The sequence below is a fragment of the Oncorhynchus clarkii genome, chromosome 22, assembly GCF_045791955.1.
Source record: "Oncorhynchus clarkii lewisi isolate Uvic-CL-2024 chromosome 22, UVic_Ocla_1.0, whole genome shotgun sequence".
Taxonomy (NCBI): domain Eukaryota; kingdom Metazoa; phylum Chordata; class Actinopteri; order Salmoniformes; family Salmonidae; genus Oncorhynchus; species Oncorhynchus clarkii.
Window position 1 is genome coordinate 33,864,431 of NC_092168.1, and position 20,608 is coordinate 33,885,038.

At 49.2% G+C, this 20,608-nt stretch overlaps 1 protein-coding gene across 1 annotated transcript in view; it reads right to left on the reverse strand.

Annotated features, from left to right (window-relative positions):
• The window catches only part of LOC139380234 (receptor tyrosine-protein kinase erbB-4-like), a 534,593-nt gene that overhangs the window by 142,506 nt on the left and 371,479 nt on the right, over positions 1 to 20,608 (reverse strand). The window contains exons 6-7 of the mRNA XM_071122768.1: positions 6,706 to 6,824; positions 2,715 to 2,856 (exon numbers count right to left, since the gene is read on the reverse strand). Coding sequence (XP_070978869.1) covers positions 2,715 to 2,856; positions 6,706 to 6,824 — 261 coding nt within the window. The remainder of the gene's footprint in view (positions 1 to 2,714; positions 2,857 to 6,705; positions 6,825 to 20,608) is intronic.

Below are 20,608 nucleotides of genomic sequence, written 5' to 3' on the forward strand. Positions count from 1 at the left end.
TACCAGCAATTGTGTGTGAAAACCTTGTGAAGACAGAAAACATTTGACCTCTGTCATTGCCAACAAAGGGTATATAACAAAGCATTGAGATAAACTTTTGTTATTGACCAAATACTTATTTTCCACCACAATTTGCAAATAAATTCATTAAAAATCCTACAATGTGATTTTCTGGATTTTTTTTTCTAATTTTGTCTGTCATAGTTCAAGTGGACCTATGATAAAATTTACAAGTGGGAGAACTTGCACAATTGGTGGCTGACTAAATACTTTTTTGCCCCACTGTAGATACATTTGTACCTGTTTCCTCCAGCAACTTCACAAGGTCCTTTGCTGTTGTTCTGGGATTTATTTACACTTTTCACATCCCCAGGTACACCTACAATTTACTTTTTTAAATGTTATTTTTAATTTCACCTTTATCTAACCAGGTAGGCCAGTTGAGAACAAGTTCTCATTTACAACTGCGACCTGGCAAAGATAAAGCAAAGCAGTGCGACAAAAAACAACAACACAGAGGTACACATGGGATAAACAAAAGTACAGTCAATAACACAATAGAAAAATCTATATACAGTGTGTGCAAATGGAGTAAGGAGGTAAGGCAATAAATAGGCCACAGTAGCTAAGTAATTATAATGTAGCAAATTAACACTGGAGTGACTGATGTGCAGAGGATGATGTGAAAGTAGAAATACTGGTGTGCAAAAGAGCAAAAAAAGTAAATAAAAACAGTATGGGGATGAGGTAGTTAGTTAGATGAGCAATTTACAGATAGGCTGTGAACATCTGCAGCGATCGGTAAGCTGCTCAGATAGCTGATGCTTAAAGTTAGTGAGGTAGATATAAGTCTCCAACTTCAGTGAGTTTTGCAATTCGTTCCAGTCATTGGCAGCAGAGAACTGGAAGGAAAGGCAGTCAAAGGAGGTGTTGGCTTTGGGGATGACCAGTGAGATATACCTGCTAGAGAACGTGCTATGGGTGGGTGTTGTTATGGTGACCAGTGAGCTGAGGTAAGGTGGAGCTTTACCTAGCAAAGAGTTATAGATGACCTGGAGCCAGTGGGTCTGGCGATGAATATATAGCGAGGGCCAGCCGACAAGAGCATGCAGGTCGCAGTGGTGGGTGGTAAATGGGACTTTGGTGACAAAGCGGATGGCACTGTGATAGACTGCATCCAGTTTGCTGAGTAGAATGTTGGAGGCTATTTTGTAAATGACATCGCCGAAGTCGAGGATCGGTAGGATGGTCAGTTTTACGAAGGTATGTGTAACGGTCGTCGTTACACATACAAATAACAAGAGAATGAATGAAAACGAAACAGTCCTGTCAGGTGCAGAAACACAAAACATAAAACAGCTACCCACAACCCATAGTGGGAACACAGGCTGCCTAAGTATGGTTCTCAATCAGAGACAACGACAGACAGCTGTCCCTGATTGAGAACCATACCCGGCCAAAAACAAAGAAAAAATAACATAGAACGCCCACCCTAGTCACACCCTGGCCTAACCAAAATAGAGAATAAAAAGACTTTCTATGGACAGGGCGTGACAGTATGTTTGACAGCGTGAGTGAAGGAGTCTTTGTTGGGAAATAAGAAGCCAATTCTAGATTGAATTTTGGATTGGAGATGCATAATATGAAAGGAGAGTTTACAATCTAACCAGACACATAGGTATTTGTAGTTGTCCACATATTCTAAGTCAGAACCGTCCAGAGTAGTGATGCTAGTCGGGTGGGCGGCTGCGGGCAGTGATCGGTTGAAGAGCATGCATTTAGTTTTACTAGCGTTTAAGAGCAGTTGGAGGCCACGGAAGGAGTGTTGTATGGCATTGAAGCTCGTTTGGAGGTTTGTTAACACAGTGTCCAAAGAAGGGCCAGATGTATACAGAATGGTGTCGTCTGCGTAGAGGTGGATCAAGGAATCAGCCGCAGCAAGAGCGACATCGTTGATATATACAGAGAAATAAGTCGGCCCGAGAATTGAATCCTGTGGCACCCCCATAGAGACTGCCAGAGGTCAGGACAACAGGCCCTCTGATTTGACACACTGAACTCTATCTGAGAAGTAGTTGCTGAACCAGGCGAGGCAGTCATTTGAGAAACCATGGCTATTGAGTGTGCCGATACGAACACGTTAGATGATGTCAATTAGCCTATCAGAAGCTTCTAAAGCCATGACATCATTTTCTGGAATTTTCCAAGCTTTTTAAAGGCACAGTAACTTAGTGTATGTAAACTTCTGACCCACTGGAATTGTGAAATAATCTGTCTGTAAACAATTGTTGGAAATATTACTTGTGTCATGCACAAAGTAGATGTCCTACCCGACTTGTCAAAACTATAGTTTGTGGAGTGGTTGAAAATTGCTACAACACGAGTGAAGAGCAAAATCCGCTTATAAAACATGAAAGCAAAACGTTGTATTCTGCTAATATATGAGCAAACTAGAATGCTGTGTATGGTGTGTGTATAATATATAATAATGTATGTTTGTTAGTAGACGCTTAGCGAATTACAGTCATGCGTGCATACATGCAGTCATGCATGTGTGTATGTATGTAGCATGTGTGTCTATTCTTATTTCACAGTTTTTTAATGTCCCCTTATTTCACAAAAGTATGGTTGTATGTGTGTGTGTGTGTGTGTGTGTGTGTGTGTGTGTGTGTGTGTGTGTGTGTGTGTGTGTGTGTGTGTGTGTCATTCCTTACGTGGGCACTTCTTGACGCAGAAGGCACCATAGGTGTACTTGGCTCTGGGGTTGCTTTCCAGCTGGAAGGTGGTGGGGTTGTACACAAAGGGCTGGGGACACTGGGTCACACACGCCCCGCTGTCGTTGAAGTTGGTGCACGCCTGTGGACAAAACACATGCACACACGCAGACGGACACACACCACAAGCGTACACAGGTGAACGTACACACAGGCACACCCACACACACAAACACAAACACACACGTCATCACACACACACACACACACCATCACACACACACACTAGTGCTGGGTGGTCAAGGAAACACAGTCCACACAGCAGTATGCAGCTAAATAACAGACATTAAGCTTCTTATCGTCACTGGGAGCCCTATGCTCTCCAAGCAAGCACATTATCACTTAATTGCTATGTAGCTGTAAACACACACACATACTAAAACACACACACAGACTTAGCAAGTAATTAGCAATTGATAAGCACCTTTACTCCACACAGAGACACATACAAAGCTCTCCCTCGCCCAAATCTGACCATAACTCTATCCTCCTGATTCCTGCTTAAAAGCAAAAATTTAAACAGGAAGTACCAGTGACTCGCTCAATACAGAAGTGGTCAGATGACGCAGATGCTAAGCAACAGGACTGTTTTCCTAGCACAGACTGGAAAATATTCCGGGATTCTTCATATCCAATCAAATCAAAGTTAATTTGTCACGTGCGCCGAATACAACAGGTATTTCACCTTACAGTGAAATGCTTACTTACAGGCTCTAACCAATAGTGCAAAAAAGGTATTAGGTGAACAATAGGTAAGAAAATAAATAAAACAACAGTAAAAAGACAGGCTATATACAGTAGCAAGGCTATAAAAGAAGCAAGGCTACATACAGACACCTGTTAGTCAGAATGATGGCATTGAGGAATACACCACATCAGTCACTGGCTTCATCAATAAGTGCATTGATGACCTCGTCCCCACAGTGACCGTATGTACATACCCAAACCAGAAGTCATGGATTACAGGGTAGAACTGCCACTTTCAAGGACCGAAACTCTAACCCGGACGCTTATAATAAATCCCGCTATAGCCTCCAACGAACCATCAAACAGGCAAAGCGTCAATACAGGACTAAGATTGAATCGTACTACAACGGCTCCAACTCTCGTCGGATGTGGCAGGGCTTTAAAACTATTATGGACTACATAGAGAAGCATAGCCGCGAGCTGCCCAGTGACACAAGCCTACCATTACTTCTATTCCTTCTTCGAGGTAAGCAACACTGAAGCATGCATGAGAGCATCAGCTGTTCCGGACGACTGTGTGATCACGCTCTCTGTAGCCGACGTGAGTAAAACCTTTAAACAGGTCAAAATTCACAAGGCCGCAGGGCTAGATGGATTACCAGGATGTGTACTCCGAACATGCACTGACCAACTGGGAAGTGTCTTCACTGATATTTTCAACCTGTCCCTGACCGAGTCTGTAATACCAACATGTTTCAAGCAGACCACCATAGTCTCTGTGCCCAAGAACACCAAGGTAATTGCCTAAATGTCTACCGACCTGTAGCACTCATGTCTGTAGCCAAGAAGTGCTTTGGAAGGCTGGTCATGGCTCACATGAACCCCATTATCCCAGAAAACCTAGACCCACTCCGATTTGCATACCGCCCCAACAGCTCCACAGATGATGCAATCTCTATTGTACTCCACGCTGCCCTTTCCCACCTGGACAAAAGGAACACCTACGTGAGAAGGCTGTTCATTGACTACATCTCAGCGCTGAACACCATAGTGACCTCAAAGCTCATCACTAAGCTAAGGAACCTGGGACTAAACACCTCCCTCTGCAACTGGATCCTGGACTTCCTGAATGGGCCGCCCCCAGGTGCTAAGGGTAGGTAACAACACATCTGCCACGCTGATCCTCAACACGGTGGCCCCTCAGGGGTGCGTGCTCAGTCCCCTCCTGTACTCCCTGTTCACTTATGACTCCAACATCATCATTAAGTTTGCAGATGACACAACAGTGGTAGGCCTGCTCACCGACAATGATGACAGCCGATAGGGAGGAGGTCAGAGACCTGGCAGTGTGGTGCCAGGACAACAACCTCTCCCTCAATGTGATCAAGACAAAGGAGATGATTGTGGACTACAGGAAAAGGAGGACTGAGCACGCCCCTATTCTCATTGACGGGGCTGTAATGGAGCAGGTTGAGAGCTTCAAGTTCCTTGGTGTCCACATCACCAACAAAATATCATGGTCCAAACACAACAAGACAGTCGTGAAGGAGGCACGACAAAGCCTATTCCCCTTCAGGAGACTGAAAAGATTTGGCATGGGTCCTCAGATCCTCAAAAAGTTTCACAGCTGCACCATCGAGAACATCCTGACTGGTTACATCACTGCCTGGTATGCCAACTGCTCTGCCTCTGACCGCAAGGCACTATAGAGGGTAGTGCGTATAGCCCAGTACATCACAGGGGCCAAGCTTCCTGCCATCCAGGACCTCTATACCAGGCGATGTCAGAGGAATGATCATAGACTCCAGCCACTCTCTGCTACCACATGGCAAGTGGTACCGGAGCGCCAAGTCTAAGTCCAAAAGGCTAACAGCTTCTACCCCCAAGTCATAAGACTCCTGAACAGCTAATCAAATGCCTACCCGGACTATTTGTATTACCCTCCCCACCCGCCCCACACACACATTTTTACACTGCTGCTACTCTCTGTTTATTATCTATGCATAGTCACTTCACCTATACCTACATGTACATATTACCTCAATTACCTCGACTGACCTGTGCCCCCGCCAATTGACTCCTTGCCTCACTACTGTTAATTTATTTTTTCTCTTAAATTATTATTATTTTCTTATTTTTTACTTCAGTTTATTTGAGTAAATATAAGCATTTCACTGTTCTACACTTTTTGTATTTGGCGCATGTGACAAACAATATTTGATTTGATTTTAATAAGTGTACTATAGTGCATGTTTGGTATCACTATTACAAACCCTTCAATACTAATCGAGTGGTATGTATTGTAATATTTAGCATGATGAATGGCTAAGCAGCTCTCATTATGTGAAAAAGTTTAGACCTGGGATACATCGGAAACTTATTCTATTCCCTATCTAGTGCATTACTTTTGCTAAGTTTATGGTCAAAGGTAGTGCACTATAAAGGGGACAGCGTGTCATTTGGGACAAATCCCTGGAGTTTAAACCAGGCTGTTTTTCCAGTCAGAAGTGTCCAATTCTCCAAAAGTGCAATTGCAATTAAAGCAGCACAATTGAGAGAGAGAGGTCTAATATCAATAGTTAGAACAATATCTAACTAAACAGAAAGGGTAGCTCAACGAGAAACATAATACAATAGACTCTGGAAAGAAGTTTGATCAAGCCAGGATAAATCGACAGATAATGAGGGAGCGAGAGAGAGAGAGAGAGAGAGAGAAAGAGAGAGAAAGAGAGAGAGCGAGATTAACAAAGGAACAGGAGGACGGGGAGGTGGGCACAGCAATGGTTTTATATTTAACACAAGGCTTTGTGGGAGAAAATTTGATTTTAACGGTATCTTTCCCACAAAGAACAATGCCTGTTTCCCAAATAGCACCATGTTTCCTATTTAGCACACTACTTTGGACCAGGGCCCATTGGCCAAAAGCCTTTCACTATTTAGGGAATAGGGTGCCATTTGAGATCCAGATGATTTAAACAGGGAGATTTTGTGTCAGGAGCTCCTTCTCTATTGAAGTATGAATAGCTCCTGATGGAAGTAACCTCACATTCACACAAAAGGTCACAGTTAAGAGGAAAGCTCTGATGTACAAAGAGAAAAGAAGAGAAAAAGAAAGAAATAGACAAGCTGGTATATAATCAAAAACTCCATGGCGGTTTGAAAATATTCACCATGGAAACAGGTGATTGGAAAGAGGTGTTTGTATTTTGTGATGATAGGCTTTATGAAGTGTGTGCGTACTTACGAAGCAGTCCGTATCCTTGGGTCCGGAGCATCCGCCTGCACACTCGCGATGGCAGCAGTTACTAACCCAGGGTCCGAAACAGCGACCGTCACACTGCTCAGCACACACAGTCTTAGTCACTGCAGATAGACAACAGAAGACCACGATATAACAGGCTCCCATTACAGAAACATGACTGTGAATAGAATCCAAAAAGGCAAACAAATCCACAAACGGAGTGCTTGAGAGAAAGAGCATCCATATAAGTGATGCTTCATAGATTAAAATAGTTTTACAAATCTGCTGAATGATGACTAGACACGTCATTTTTATTGGCAGAAACACAAAACACATATTGGCCTTTCAAGGGGCTTCAGAGAGTGCACATGGGTCAAGTTTCCTAGACACAGGTTAGACCTAGTCCTGGACTAAAAATACATTTTTAATGGGGATTCTCCATTAACCAGGCGTTTCAGTCCATAGGACGAGGCTTCATCTGTGTCCAGGAAACATGCTCATAGAGTTGAACTGAGGCTACAGAGTAGAGCTCAAGCTAGAGAGTACACTCTTAGAAAAAAGTGTTCCAAAAGGGTTCGTCGGCTGTCCCCATAGGAGAACCATTTTTGGTTCCAGGTCGAACTCTTTTTGGTTCCAGTTAGAACCCTTTTGGGTTCCATGTAGAACCCTCAGTGGAATAGATTCTACATTGAACCCCAAATGATTCTACATGGAACCGAAAAGGGTTCTTCAAAGGGTTCTCCTATGGGGAGAAATAGCACCTTCTGTTCTTAAAGAGTAAAGCTGAAACTCAAGAGTTTAGGTGATGCTAGATAGTTTTGAGAAATGATGTTCATATGACATCCTGTCAGTCTGTGGAGCTATATTTCTGTTTCCCATCTATCAGTGACAGTAGTGTAATTGAGATGGCTATCAGACGTCTCTCCTGAATGTGCTGCTTCCACTGCGAGAGAGAGAGCAAGAGAGAGAGAGAGAGCGATAGAGAGAGAGAGACAGCCCTTTCCCATTCTCCTTTCGCTCCATTCACCAGTCCTGTTCATGTCCAGCTATATGGGCTGATGTGCTGATTGGCTCCTGCCGTATGCCTCCGGCTCACTGCACACTTCCTGACAGCTACAACTGAAAACTGGCTGAGGTTTCACAGATAAGCATTTCTTCCTCAGAGGCCGTTTTTAGACTCACTCTGACTCTCAAGCTTAGGTTTTACCTCTCAGTTTGTGTATGTGTGTGTGTGTGTGTCCATTCCAATGCAACACTTTTATATAGCCAAGCATTTATACATGCATCCATTTGTGTAAGTGTATGTGGAATATGTCTTACTGAGTGCATTGAGTTATCTTCAACATATAGCCATTAAGAGCACTTGTTCTCTCAGGTTGATACGTAGTTGGCTGCTCATAATGTACTGGTGGTCGTAATTGGGGTCATGGTGGGGCTATGTTGGAGGTGGTAGTTCTTGGGGTTATGGTGGAGGTGGTAGTTCTTGGGGTCATGGTGGGGTTATGGTGGAGGTGGCAGGTCTTGGAGTCATGTTGGAGGTGGTAGTTCTTGGGGTTATGGTGGAGGTGGTAGTTCTAGGGGTCATGGTGGGGTTATGGTGGAGGTGGCAGGTCTTGGAGTCATGTTGGAGGTGGTAGTTCTTGGGGTTATGGTGGAGGTGGTAGTTCTAGGGGTCATGGTGGGGTTATGGTGGAGGTGGCAGGTCTTGGAGTCATGGTGGAGGTGGTTTTTCTTGGGGTTATGGTGGAGGTGGCAGGTCTTGGAGTCATGTTGGAGGTGGTAGTTCTTGGGGTCATGGTGGAGGTGGTAGTTCTAGGGGTCATGGTGGGGTTATGGTGGAGGTGGCAGTTCTTGGGGTCATGGTGGGGTTATGGTGGAGGTGGTTTTTCTTGGGGTTATGGTGGAGGTGGCAGTTCTTGGGGTTATGGTGGAGGTGGCAGTTCTTGGGGTTATGGTGGAGGTGGTTTTTCTTGGGGTTATGGTGGAGGTGGCAGTTCTTGGAGTCATGGTGGAGGTGGTAGTGGTAGTTCTTGGGGTCATGGTGGAGGTGGTAGTTCTTGGGGTTATGGTGGAGGTGGTAGTTCTTGGGGTTATGGTGGAGGTGGTTTTTCTTGGGGTTATGGTGGAGGTGGCAGTTCTTGGAGTCATGGTGGAGGTGGTAGTGGTAGTTCTTGGGGTCATGGTGGAGGTGGTAGTTCTTGGGGTTATGGTGGAGGTGGTAGTTCTTGGGGTCATGGTGGAGGTGGTAGTTCTTGGGGTTATGGTGGAGGTGGTAGTTCTTGGGGTCATGGTGGAGGTGGAAGTTCTTGGGGTCATGGTGGGGTTATGATGGAGGTGGTAGTTCTTGGGGTCATGGTGGGGTTATGGGGGAGGTGGTAGTTCTTGGGGTCATGGTGGAGGTGGTAGTTCTTGGGGTTATGGTGGAGGTGGCAGTTCTTGGGGTTACGGTGGAGGTGGCAGTTCTTGGGGTTATGGTGGAGGTGGTTTTTCTTGGGGTTATGGTGGAGGTGGTTTTTCTTGGGGTTATGGTGGAGGTGGCAGTTCTTGGAGTCATGGTGGAGGTGGTAGTGGTAGTTCTTGGGGTCATGGTGGAGGTGGTAGTTCTTGGGGTCATGGTGGAGGTGGTAGTTCTTGGGGTTATGGTGGAGGTGGTAGTTATTGGGGTCATGGTGGAGGTGGAAGTTCTTGGGGTCATGGTGGGGTTATGGTGGAGGTTGTAGTTCTTGGGGTTATGGTGGAGGTGGTAGTTCTTGGGGTCATGGTGGGGTTATGGTGGAGGTGGTAGTTCTTGGGGTCATGGTGGGGTTATGGGGGAGGTGGTAGTTCTTGGGGTCATGGTGGAGGTGGTAGTTCTTGGGGTCATGGTGGAGGTGGTAGGTCTTGGGGTCATGGTGGAGGTTGTAGTTCTTGGGGTTATGGTGGAGGTGGAAGTTCTTGGGGTCATGGTGGGGTTATGGTGGAGGTTGTAGTTCTTGGGGTTATGGTGGAGGTGGTAGTTCTTGGGGTCATGGTGGGGTTATGGTGGAGGTGGTAGTTCTTGGGGTCATGGTGGGGTTATGGGGGAGGTGGTAGTTCTTGCGGTCATGGTGGGGTTATGGGGGAGGTGGTAGTTATTTGGGGTCATGGTGGGGCTATGGTGGAGGTGGAAGTTCTAGCATCATGGGCAGAGCAGAGCATAGTCATGGTGATGATTTCAGGATGAACTTCAACACTCCAAAAAATGCAATCTAAGCAAGCATAAATATCTTATATTGAGTGATAATTCACGTAGATTTTTTCATAACTAGCTAAACTTTCTAATGTCATTAGCACATCAAAAATTGGCACCTTTTTCTCCCCAATTTAGTGATATCCAATTGTCTCATCATTGCAACTCCACAACGGGCTCGGGAGTGGGGAAGGTCGAGTCAAGCGTCCTCCGAAACATGACGCGCCAAACCGAGCTTCTTAACACCCTCCCGCTTAACCCGGAAGCCATCCGCACCAATGCCCCTGAAAAAACAATGTTTAACTGACAACCGAAATCAACCTGCAGGCATCCGGCCCACCACAAGGAGTCGCTAGAGCACGATGAGCCAAGTAATGCCCCCACGGCCACACCATCCTACACTCCACTCCTTTCCTCCCCACCCTCCTATACTCCTCTCCTTTCCTCCCCACCCTCCTATACTCATCTCCTCCCCACCCTCCTACACTCCTCTCCTTTCCTCCCCACCCTCCTATACTTCTCTCCTTTCCTCCCCACCCTCCTAAACTCCTCTCCTTTCCTACCCACCCTCCTACACTCCACTCCTTTCCTCCCCACCCTCCTGTACTCCTCTCCTTTCCTCCCCACCCTCCTATACTCCTCTCCTTTCCTCCCCACCCTCCTATACTCCTCTCCTTTCCTCCCCACCCTCCTAAACTCCTCTCCTTTCCTACCCACCCTCCTACACTCCACTCCTTTCCTCCCCAACCTCCTGTACTCCTCTCCTTGCCTCCCCACCCTCCTATACTCCTCTCCTTTCCTCCCCACCCTCATATACTCCTCTCCTTTCCTCCCCACCCTCCTATACTCCTCTCCTTTCCTCCCCACCCTCCTACACTCCGCTCCTTTCCTCCCCACCCTCCTAAACTCCTCTCATTTCCTCCCCACCCTCCTAAACTCTTCTCCTTTCCTCCCCACCCTCCTACACTCCTCTCCTTTCCTCCCCACCCTCCTATACTCCTCTCCTTTCCTCCCCACCCTCCTAAACTCTTCTCCTCCTCACCCTCCTAAACTCTCCTCTCCTCCCCACTCTCCTATACTCCTCTCCTCTCATCTCCACCCTCCTAAATTCCTCTCCTCCTCATTCTCCTCTCTTCCAACCCTCCTAAACGCCTCTCCTCCTCACCCTCCCAAACTCCTCTCCTCTCCTCCCCACCCTCCTATACTCCTCTCCTTTCCTCCCCACCCTCCTAAACTCCTCTCCTTTCCTCCCACCCTCCTACACTCCTCTCCTTTCCTCCCCACCCTCCTATACTCCTCTCCTTTCCTCCCCACCCTCCTACACTCCTCTCCTTTCCTCCCCACCCTCCTATACTCCTCTCCTTTCCTCCCCACCCTCCTAAACTCCTCTCCTTTCCTCCCCACCCTCCTACACTCCACTCCTTTCCTCCCCACCCTCCTGTACTCCTCTCCTTTCCTCCCCACCCTCCTATACTCCTCTCCTTTCCTCCCCACCCTCATACACTCCTCTCCTTTCCTCCCCACCCTCCTATACTCCTATCCTTTCCTCCCCACCCTCCTACACTCCTCTCCTTTCCTCCCCACCCTCCTACACTCCTCTCCTTTCCTCCCCACCCTCCTAAACTCCTCTCCTTTCCTCCCCACCCTCCTACACTCCTCTCCTTTCCTCCCCACCCTCCTAAACTCCTCTCCTTTCCTCCCCACCCTCCTACACTCCTCTCCTTTCCTCCCCACCCTCCTATACTCTCCTTTCCTCCCCACCCTCCTACACTCCTCTCCTTTCCTCCCCACCCTCCTATACTCCTCTCCTTTCATCCCCACCCTCCTACACTCCTCTCCTTTCCTCCCCACTCTCCTACACTCCTCTCATTTCCTCCCCACCCTCCTACACTCCTCTCCTTTCCTCCCCACCCTCCTAAACTCTCCTCTCCTCCCCACTCTCCTATACTCCTCTCCTCTCATCTCCACCCTCCTAAATTCCTCTCCTCCTCATTCTCCTCTCTTCCCACCCTCCTAAACGCCTCTCCTCCTCACCCTCCCAAACTCCTCTCCTCTCCTCCCCACCCTCCTAAACTCCTCTCCTCTCATCCTCCTCTCCTCCCCACCCTGTTAAACTCCTCTCCTCCTCACCCTCCTAAACTCCTCTCCTCCTCACCCTCCTAAACTCCTCTCCTCCTCACCCTCCTAAACTCCTCTCCTCCTCACCCTCCTAAACTCCTCTCCTCCTCACCCTCCTAAACTCCTCTCCTCCTCATCCTCCTAAACTCCTCTCCTCCTCACCCTCATAAACTCCTCTCTTCTCCTCCTCACCCTCATAAACTCATCTCCTCCTCACCCTCCTAAACTCCTCTCCTTCTCACCCTCCTAAACTCCAATCCTCCTTACCCTCCTAAACTCCTGTTCTCTCCTCCTCACACTCCTAAACTCCTCTCCTCCTCACCCTCCTAAACTCCTCTCCTCCTCACCCTCCTAAACTCCTCACCTCCTTACCCTCCTAAACTCCTCTCTTCTCCTCCTCACCCTCATAAACTCCTCTCCTCCTCACCCTCTTAAACTCCTCTCCTCCTCACCCTCCTAAACTCCTCTCCTCCTCACCCTCCTAAACTCCTCTCCTCCTCACCCTCCTAAACTCCTCTCCTCCTCACCCTCCTAAACTCCTCTCCTCCTCACCCTCCTAAACTCCACTCCTCCTTACCCTCCTAAACCCCTGTTCTCTCCTCACACTCCTCTCCTCCTCTCCTCCTCACCCTCCTCTCCTCCTCTCCTCTCCTCCTCACCCTCCTATACTTCTCACTTCTCTTCTTCCTCACCTCATCCCACCTCCCATCCTTCTCTCCTCTTCTCCCCTCCTCCTCTGTGTCCTTTTCTTTTCACCCCCGCTAACGCACCATCACTGCATTCCATTACACCCGCCACCCGCTACCGTTAGTGAAATTAAATGGCCTACTTACCAAAAAGACATTTTGTCAAACAAATGACCTCGTCAGGAGCAACACACACACACACACACACACACACACACACACACACACACACACACACACACACACACACACACACACACACACACACACACACACACACACACACACACACACACACACACACACACACACACACACACTATTTGCCTTTAAATATCCACTTAAAAATACCAGGCAGCCACTACAAATAAAAAGTAATCAATCTCATAAAGTACGCTGAATGTCTTCAATTTGAACAGGCTGCTGACAAGAGCATCAGTCACAGTGCTGCATCTTATATCAACGCTGCCTAGCTGTCTGATTTTATGGAGCTGCAGAGTTCCTGCCTATGTTTCTAGAGGGGCTCAGGCTCTGTCTCTAAGACAGTCTGGGGAGAGGAGTGTTTGTGTGTGTGTGTGTGTGTGTGTGTGTGTGTGTGTGTGTGTGTGTGTGTGTGTGTGTGTGTGTGTGTGTGTGTGTGTGTGTGTGTGTGTGTGTGTGTGTGTGTGTTAATACACATGTGCGTGCGTGGTTGTTGTGTGTCATAGACCAGGGAGCCTGTTTAGTCACCTGCATGTCAGGACATAACACAGCCAGCTAGCTAGCTATCAGTTGATATTGATGAGGGCGTTCTGTATTCAGTGCTTGATGCGAGAGTATTATACTGACAGGCCTTCATCTAGCTGTTCCTCACACACTGGTAATGCATCCTTCTGCTCTCTCAATGAGAAAGAGGGAGAGAAATGGAGGGAGAGAGATGGAGAAAGAGAGATTGAGCAATATAGGCATATGGATAGAGGGAGAGGGATGGAGGAAGAGGGACAGAGGGAGAGAGGTGGAAGGAGAGAGATGGAGGGAGAGGGATGGAGGGAGAGGGATGGAGGGAGAGAGATGGAGGGATAGGGATGGAGGGAGAGGAATGGAGGGAGAGAGATGGATGGAGGGAGAGAGATGGAGCAATAGAAGGAGAGGGATAGAGGGAGAAGGATGGAGGAAGAGGGATGGAGGGAGAGAGATGGAGGGAAGGAGATGGAGGGAGGGAGAGAGAGAGAGGGAGCAATAGAGGGAGAGGGATGGAGGGAGAGAGGTGGAGCAATACAGGGAGAGGGATAGAGGGAGAAGGATGAGGGAGAGGGATTGAGTAATATATAGAGAGGGATGGAGGGAGAGGGATAGAGAGAGAAGGATGGAGGGAGAGGGATAGAGGGAGAAGGATGAGGGAGAGGCATTGAGTAATATATAGAGAGGGGTGGAGGGAGAGGGATGGAGAGAGAAGGATGGATGGAGAGAGATGGAGCAATAGAGGGAGAGAGAGATGAAGGGAGAGAGATGAAGGAGAGGAGTGGAGGGAGAGTGATGACGGGAGAGAGATGGAGCAATAGAGGAAGAGAGATGAAGGGAAAGGGATAGAGGGAGAGGGATGGAGAAATAGAGGAAGAGGTAGAGGGATAAAGCTAGAAGGATGAGTGAGAGGGATGGATGAAGAGGGATGGAGAGAGAGGTATGGAGGGAGAGGGATGGAGCATTAGAGGAACAGGGATAGAGGGAGAGGGATGAGAGAGCGGGATGGAGGAAGAGGGATAGAGGGAGAGAGATGGATCATTAGAGGGAAAGAGATGAAGGGAGACAGATGGAGCAATAGAGGGAGAGGGATGGGGGGAGAGAGATGGAGGGAGAGAGATGGAGGAAGAGGGATAGAGGGAGAGAGATAGAGCATTAGAGGGAGAGATGAAGGGAGAGAGATGGAGGGAGAGGGATGAGGGAGAGGGATGGAGCAATAGAGAGAGAGAGATGAAGGGAGAGAGATGGAGGGAGAGGGATGAGGGAGAGGGATGGAGCAATAGAGGGAGAGAGATGAAGGGAGAGAGATGGAGGGAGAGGGATGGAGCAATAGAGGGAGAGGGAGAGGGATAGAGGTAGAGGGATGAGTGAGAGGGAGGGAAGAAGAGGGATGGAGAGAGAGGGATGGAGAGAGAGGGATGGAGGGAGAGGGATTGGGATCGGGGAATAGAGAGAGAGGGATGGAGGGAGAGGGATGGAGCATTAGAGGGAAAGGGATGAGGGAGAGGGGGGAGGGAGAGAGATGGATGAATAGGGATGGAGAGAGAGGGATGGATGAAGAGGGATGGAGAGAGAGGGATGGAGGGAGAGGGATGGAGGGAGAGGGATCAGGATCGGGGAATAGAGAGCGAGGGATGGAGGGAGAGGGATGGAGCATTAGAGGGAGAGGGATGAGGGAGAATGGGGGAGGGAGAGAGATGGATGAATAGGGATGAGAGAGAGGGATGGATGAAGAGGGATGGAGAGAGAGGGATGGAGAGAGAGGGATGGATGAAGAGGGATGGAGGGAGAGGGATGAGGGAGAGGGATGAGTGAGAGAGATGGATGAAGAGGGATGGAGAGAGATGGATGGAGAGAGAGGGATGGAGAGAGAGGGATGGAGGGAGAGGGATAGAGGGAGAGGGATTGGGATCGGGGAAAAGGGAGAGAGGGATGGAGAGAGAGGGATGGAGCATTAGAGGGAGAGGGATGGAGGGAGAGGGGTGGAGGGAGAGAGATGGATAAAAAGAGGGAGAGAGAGATGAAGGGAGAGTGATGGAAGGAGAGGAGTGGAGGGAGAGGGATTGCGTAATAGATAGAGAGGGGCGGAGGGAGAGAGAGAGATGGAGAAAAAGAGGGAGATATGGAGGGAGAGGAATATAGGGAGAGGGATGAGAGAGCGGGATGGAGGAAGAGGGATGGAGAGAGAGAGATGGAGCAATAGAGGGAGAGGGATGGAGGAAGAGGGATGGAGGAAGAGGGATGGAGGGAGAGAGATCGAGAAATAGAGGGAGAGAGATGAAGGGAGAGGGATGGAGGGAGAGGGATGGAGGGAGAGAGATGGAGGAAGAGGGATAGAGGGAGAGAGCTAGAGCAATAGAGGGAGAGAGATGAAGGGAGATGGATGGAGGGAGAGAGATGGAGGAAGAGGGATGGAGGGAGAGAGATGGAGCAATAGAGGGAGATGGATGAGGGAGAGGGATGGAGCAATAGAGGGAGAGGTAGAGGGATAGAGGTAGAGGGATGAGTGAGAGTGATGGATGAAGAGGGATGGAGAGAGAGGGATGGTGGGAGAGGGTTTGAGGGAGAGAGATGGAGAGAGAGATGGAAGGAGAGAGCTGGAGGAAGAGAGATGAAGGGAGAGAGATGGAGGGAGAGGTATGGATGGAGAGGGAGAGGGAGTTAGATGGATCAATAGAAAGAGAGGGATGGAGGGAGAGGGATGAGGGAGAGGGATAGCGGAAGAGGGATGGAGGGAGCAGGAAGGAGGGAGAGGGATGGAGCAATAGAGAGGGATAAAGGGAGAGAGATGGAGCAATAGAGGGAGAGGTAGAGGGATAGAGGTAGAGGGATGAGTGAGAGTGATGGATGAAGAGGGATGGAGAGAGGGGGATGGTGGGAGAGGGATGGAGGGAGAGAGATGGAGAGAGAGAGATGGAAGGAGAGAGCTGGAGGAAGAGGGATGAAGGGATAGAGATGGAGGGAGAGGTATGGATGGAGAGGGAGAGGGAGTTAGATGGATCAATAGAAAGAGAGGGATGGAGGGAGAGGGATGAGGGAGAGGGATAGAGGAAGAGGGATGGAGGGAGCAGGAAGGAGGGAGAGGGATGGAGCAATAGAGAGGGATAAAGGGAGAGAGATGGAGCAATAGAGGGAGAGGCAGAGGGATAGAGGTAGAGGGATGAGTGAGAGGGATGGATGAAGAGGGATGGAGAGAGAGGGATGGAGGGAGATGGATGGAAGGAGAAGGATGGAGGTAGAGGGATGGAGGGAGAAGGATGGAGCAATAGAGGGAGAGCGATGAAGGGAAAGAGATGGAGGGAGAGGGATGACGGAGAGGGATGGATGGAGAGAGATGAAGGAGAGGAGTGGAGGGAGAGTGATGACGGGAGAGAGATGGAGCAATAGAGGAAGAGAGATGAAGGGAAGGGGATAGAAGGAGAGGGATGAGGGAGAGAGATGGAGCAATAGAGGAAGAGAGATGAAGGGAAAGGGATAGAGGGAGAGGGATGAGGGAGAGGGATGGAGAAATAGAGGAAGAGGTAGAGGGATAAAGCTAGAAGGATGAGTGAGAGGGATGGATGAAGAGGGATGAGAGAGAGGGATGGAGGGAGAGTGATGGAGCATTAGAGGGAGAGGGATAGAGGGAGAGGGATGAGAGAGTGGGATGGAGGAAGAGGGATAGAGGGAGAGAGATGGAGCAATAGAGGGAGAGGGTTGGAGGGAGAGGGATGGAGGGAGAGGGATGGAGGGATCGGGAAATAGAGAGAGAGGGATGGAGGGAGAGGGATGGAGCATTAGAGGGAGAGGGATGGAGGGAGAGATGGATAAATAGAGGGAGAGATGGAGGGAGAGCGATGGAAGGAGATGAGTGGAGGGAGAGGGATTGCGTAATAGATAGAGAGGGACGGGGGGAGAGAGAGATAGAGAAATAGAGGGAGAGATGGAGGGAGAGGAATAGAGGGAAAGGAATGAGAGAGCGGGATGGAGGGAGAGAGATGGAGGGAGAGGGATGGAGCAATAGAGGGAGAGGGAGAGGGATAGAGGTAGAGGGATGAGTGAGAGGGATGACGGAGAGGGATGGATGGAGAGAGATGAAGGAGAGGAGTGGAGGGAGAGTGATGACGGGAGAGAGATGGAGCAATAGAGGAAGTGAGATGAAGGGAAGGGGATAGAAGGAGAGGGATGAGGGAGAGAGATGGAGCAATAGAGGAAGAGAGATGAAGGGAAAGGGATAGAGGGAGAGGGATGAGGGAGAGGGATGGAGGGAGAGGGATGAGGGAGAGGGATGGAGCAATAAAGGAAGAGAGATGAAGGGAAAGGGATAGAGGGAGAGGGATGAGGGAGAGGGATGGAGAAATAGAGGAAGAGGTAGAGGGATAAAGCTAGAAGGATGAGTGAGAGGGATGGATGAAGAGGGATGAGAGAGAGGGATGGAGGGAGAGGGATGGAGCATTAGAGGGAGAGGGATAGAGGGAGAGGGATGAGAGAGTGGGATGGAGGAAGAGGGATAGAGGGAGAGAGATGGAGCATTAGAGGGAGAGAGATGAAGGGAGAGAGATGGAGCAATAGAGGGAGAGGGGTGGAGGGAGAGGGATGGAGGGATCGGGATCGGGGAATAGAGAGAGAGGGATGGAGGGAGAGGGATGGAGCATTAGAGGGAGAGGGATGGAGGGATAGATGGATAAATAGAGGGAGAGATGGAGGGAGAGCGATGGAAGGAGATGAGTGGAGGGAGAGGGATTGCGTAATAGATAGAGAGGGACGGGGGAGAGAGAGATGGAGAAATAGAGGGAGAGATGGAGGGAGAGGAATAGAGGGAAAGGGATGAGAGAGCGGGATGGAGGAAGAGGGATAGAGGGAGAGGGATGGAGCGAGAAGGGTGGAGGGAGAGAGATGGATAAATAGAGGGAGAGATGGAGGGAGAGCGATGGAAGGAGAGGAGTGGAGGGAGAGGGATTGCGTAATAGATAGAGAGGGACGGGGGGAGAGAGAGATGGAGAAATAGAAGGAGAGATGGAGGGAGAGAAATAGAGGGAAAGGGATGAGAGAGCGGGATGGAGGAAGAGGGATAGAGGGAGAGAGATGGAGCAATAGAGGGAGAGAGATGAAGGGAGAGGGATGAGAGAGTGGGATGGAGGAAGAGGGATAGAGGGAGAGAGATCGAGCATTAGAGGGAGAGAGATGAAGGGAGAGGGATGGAGGGGAGGGATGAGGGAGAGGGATGGAGCAATAGAGGGAGAGGTAGAGGGATAGAGGTAGCGGGATGAGTGAGAGGGATGGATGAAGAGAGATGAAGAGATAGGGATGGAGAGAGAGGGATGGAGGGAGAGGGATCGGGGAATAGAGAGAGAGGGATGGAGGGAGAGGGATGGAGCATTAGAGGGAGAGGGATGGAGGGAGAGATGGATAAATAGAGGGAGAGATGGAGGGAGAGCGATGGAAGGAGAGGAGTGGAGGGAGAGGGATTGCATAAAAGATAGAGAGGGACGGGGGGAGAGAGAGATGGAGAAATAGAGGGAGAGATGGAGGGAGAGGAATAGAGGGAAAGGGATGAGAGAGCGGGATGGAGGAAGAGGGATAGAGGGAGAGAGATGGAGCATTAGAGGGAGAGAGATGAAGGGAGATGGATGGAGGGAGAGGGATGAGGGAGAGGGATGGAGGGAGAGAGATGGAGGAAGAGGGATGGAGCAATAGAGGGAGATGGATGAGGGAGAGGGATGGAGCAATAGAGGGAGAGGTAGAGGGATAGAGGTAGAGGGATGAGTGAGAGTGATGGATGAAGAGGGATGGAGAGAGAGGGATGGTGGGAGAGGGATGGAGGGAGAGGGATCGGGGAATAGAGAGAGAGGGATGGAGGGAGAGAGATGGAGGGAGAGAGATGGAGAGAGAGAGATGGAAGGAGAGAGCTGGAGGAAGAGAGATGAAGGGAGAGAGATGGAGGGAGAGGTATGGATGGAGAGGGAGAGGGAGTTAGATGGATCAATAGAAAGAGAGGGATGGAGGGAGAGGGATGAGGGAGAGGGATAGAGAAAGAGGGATGGAGGGAGCAGGAAGGAGGGAGAGGGATGGAGCAATAGAGAGGGATAAAGGGAGAGAGATGGAGCAATAGAGGGAGAGGTAGAGGGATAGAGGTAGAGGGATGAGTGAGAGGGATGGATGAAGAGGGATGGAGAGAGAGGGATGGAAGGAGAAGGATGGAGGGAGAGGAATGAGGGAGAGGGATGGAAGGAGAAGGATGGAGGGAGAGGAATGAGGGATGGAAGGAGAAGGATGGAGGGAGAGGAATAAGGGAGAGGGATGGAAGGAGAAGGATGGAGGGAGAGGGTTGAGGGAGAGGGATGGAAGGAGAAGGATTTAGGGAGAGGAATGAGGGAGAGGGATGGAAGGAGAAGGATTTAGGGAGAGGAATGAGGGAGAGGGATGGAAGGAGAAGGATGGAGGGAGAGGGATGGAAGGAGAAGGATAGAGGGAGAGGAATGAGGGAGAGGGATGGAAAGAGAAGGATGGAGGGAGAGGGATCGAGGGATCGAGTTCGCCGAATACAACAGGTATTTCACCTTCCAGTGAAATGCTGACTTACAGGCCGTAACCAACAGTGCCATCTTTAAGGAAATAAAAAACAACAGTAAAAAGACAGTGAATAATAACAATAGCGAGGCTATATACAGTAGCGAGGCTATATACAGTAGAGAGGCTATAACAATAGCAAGGCTATATACAGTAGAGAGGCTATATACAGTAGAGAGGCTATAACAGTAGCAAGGCAATATACAGTATCGAGGCTATAACAATAGCGAGGCTATATACAACAGGGAGGCTATATACAGTAGAGAGGCTATAACAGTAGCTAGGCTATATACAGCAGCGAGGCTATAACAATAGCGAGGCTATATACAGTAGCGAGGCTATAACAATAGCGAGGCTATATACAGCAGCGAGGTTATATACAGTAGAGAGGCTATAACAGAAGCAAGGCAATATACAGTATCGAGGCTATAACAATAGCGAGGCTATATACAGCAGCGAGGCTATATACAGTAGAGAGGCTATAACAGTAGAGAGGCTATAACAGTAGCGAGGCTATATACAGTATCGAGGCTATAACAATAGCAAGGCTATATACAACAGGGAGGCTATATACAGTAGAGAGGCTATAACAGTAGCAAGGCTATATACAGCAGCGAGGCTATAA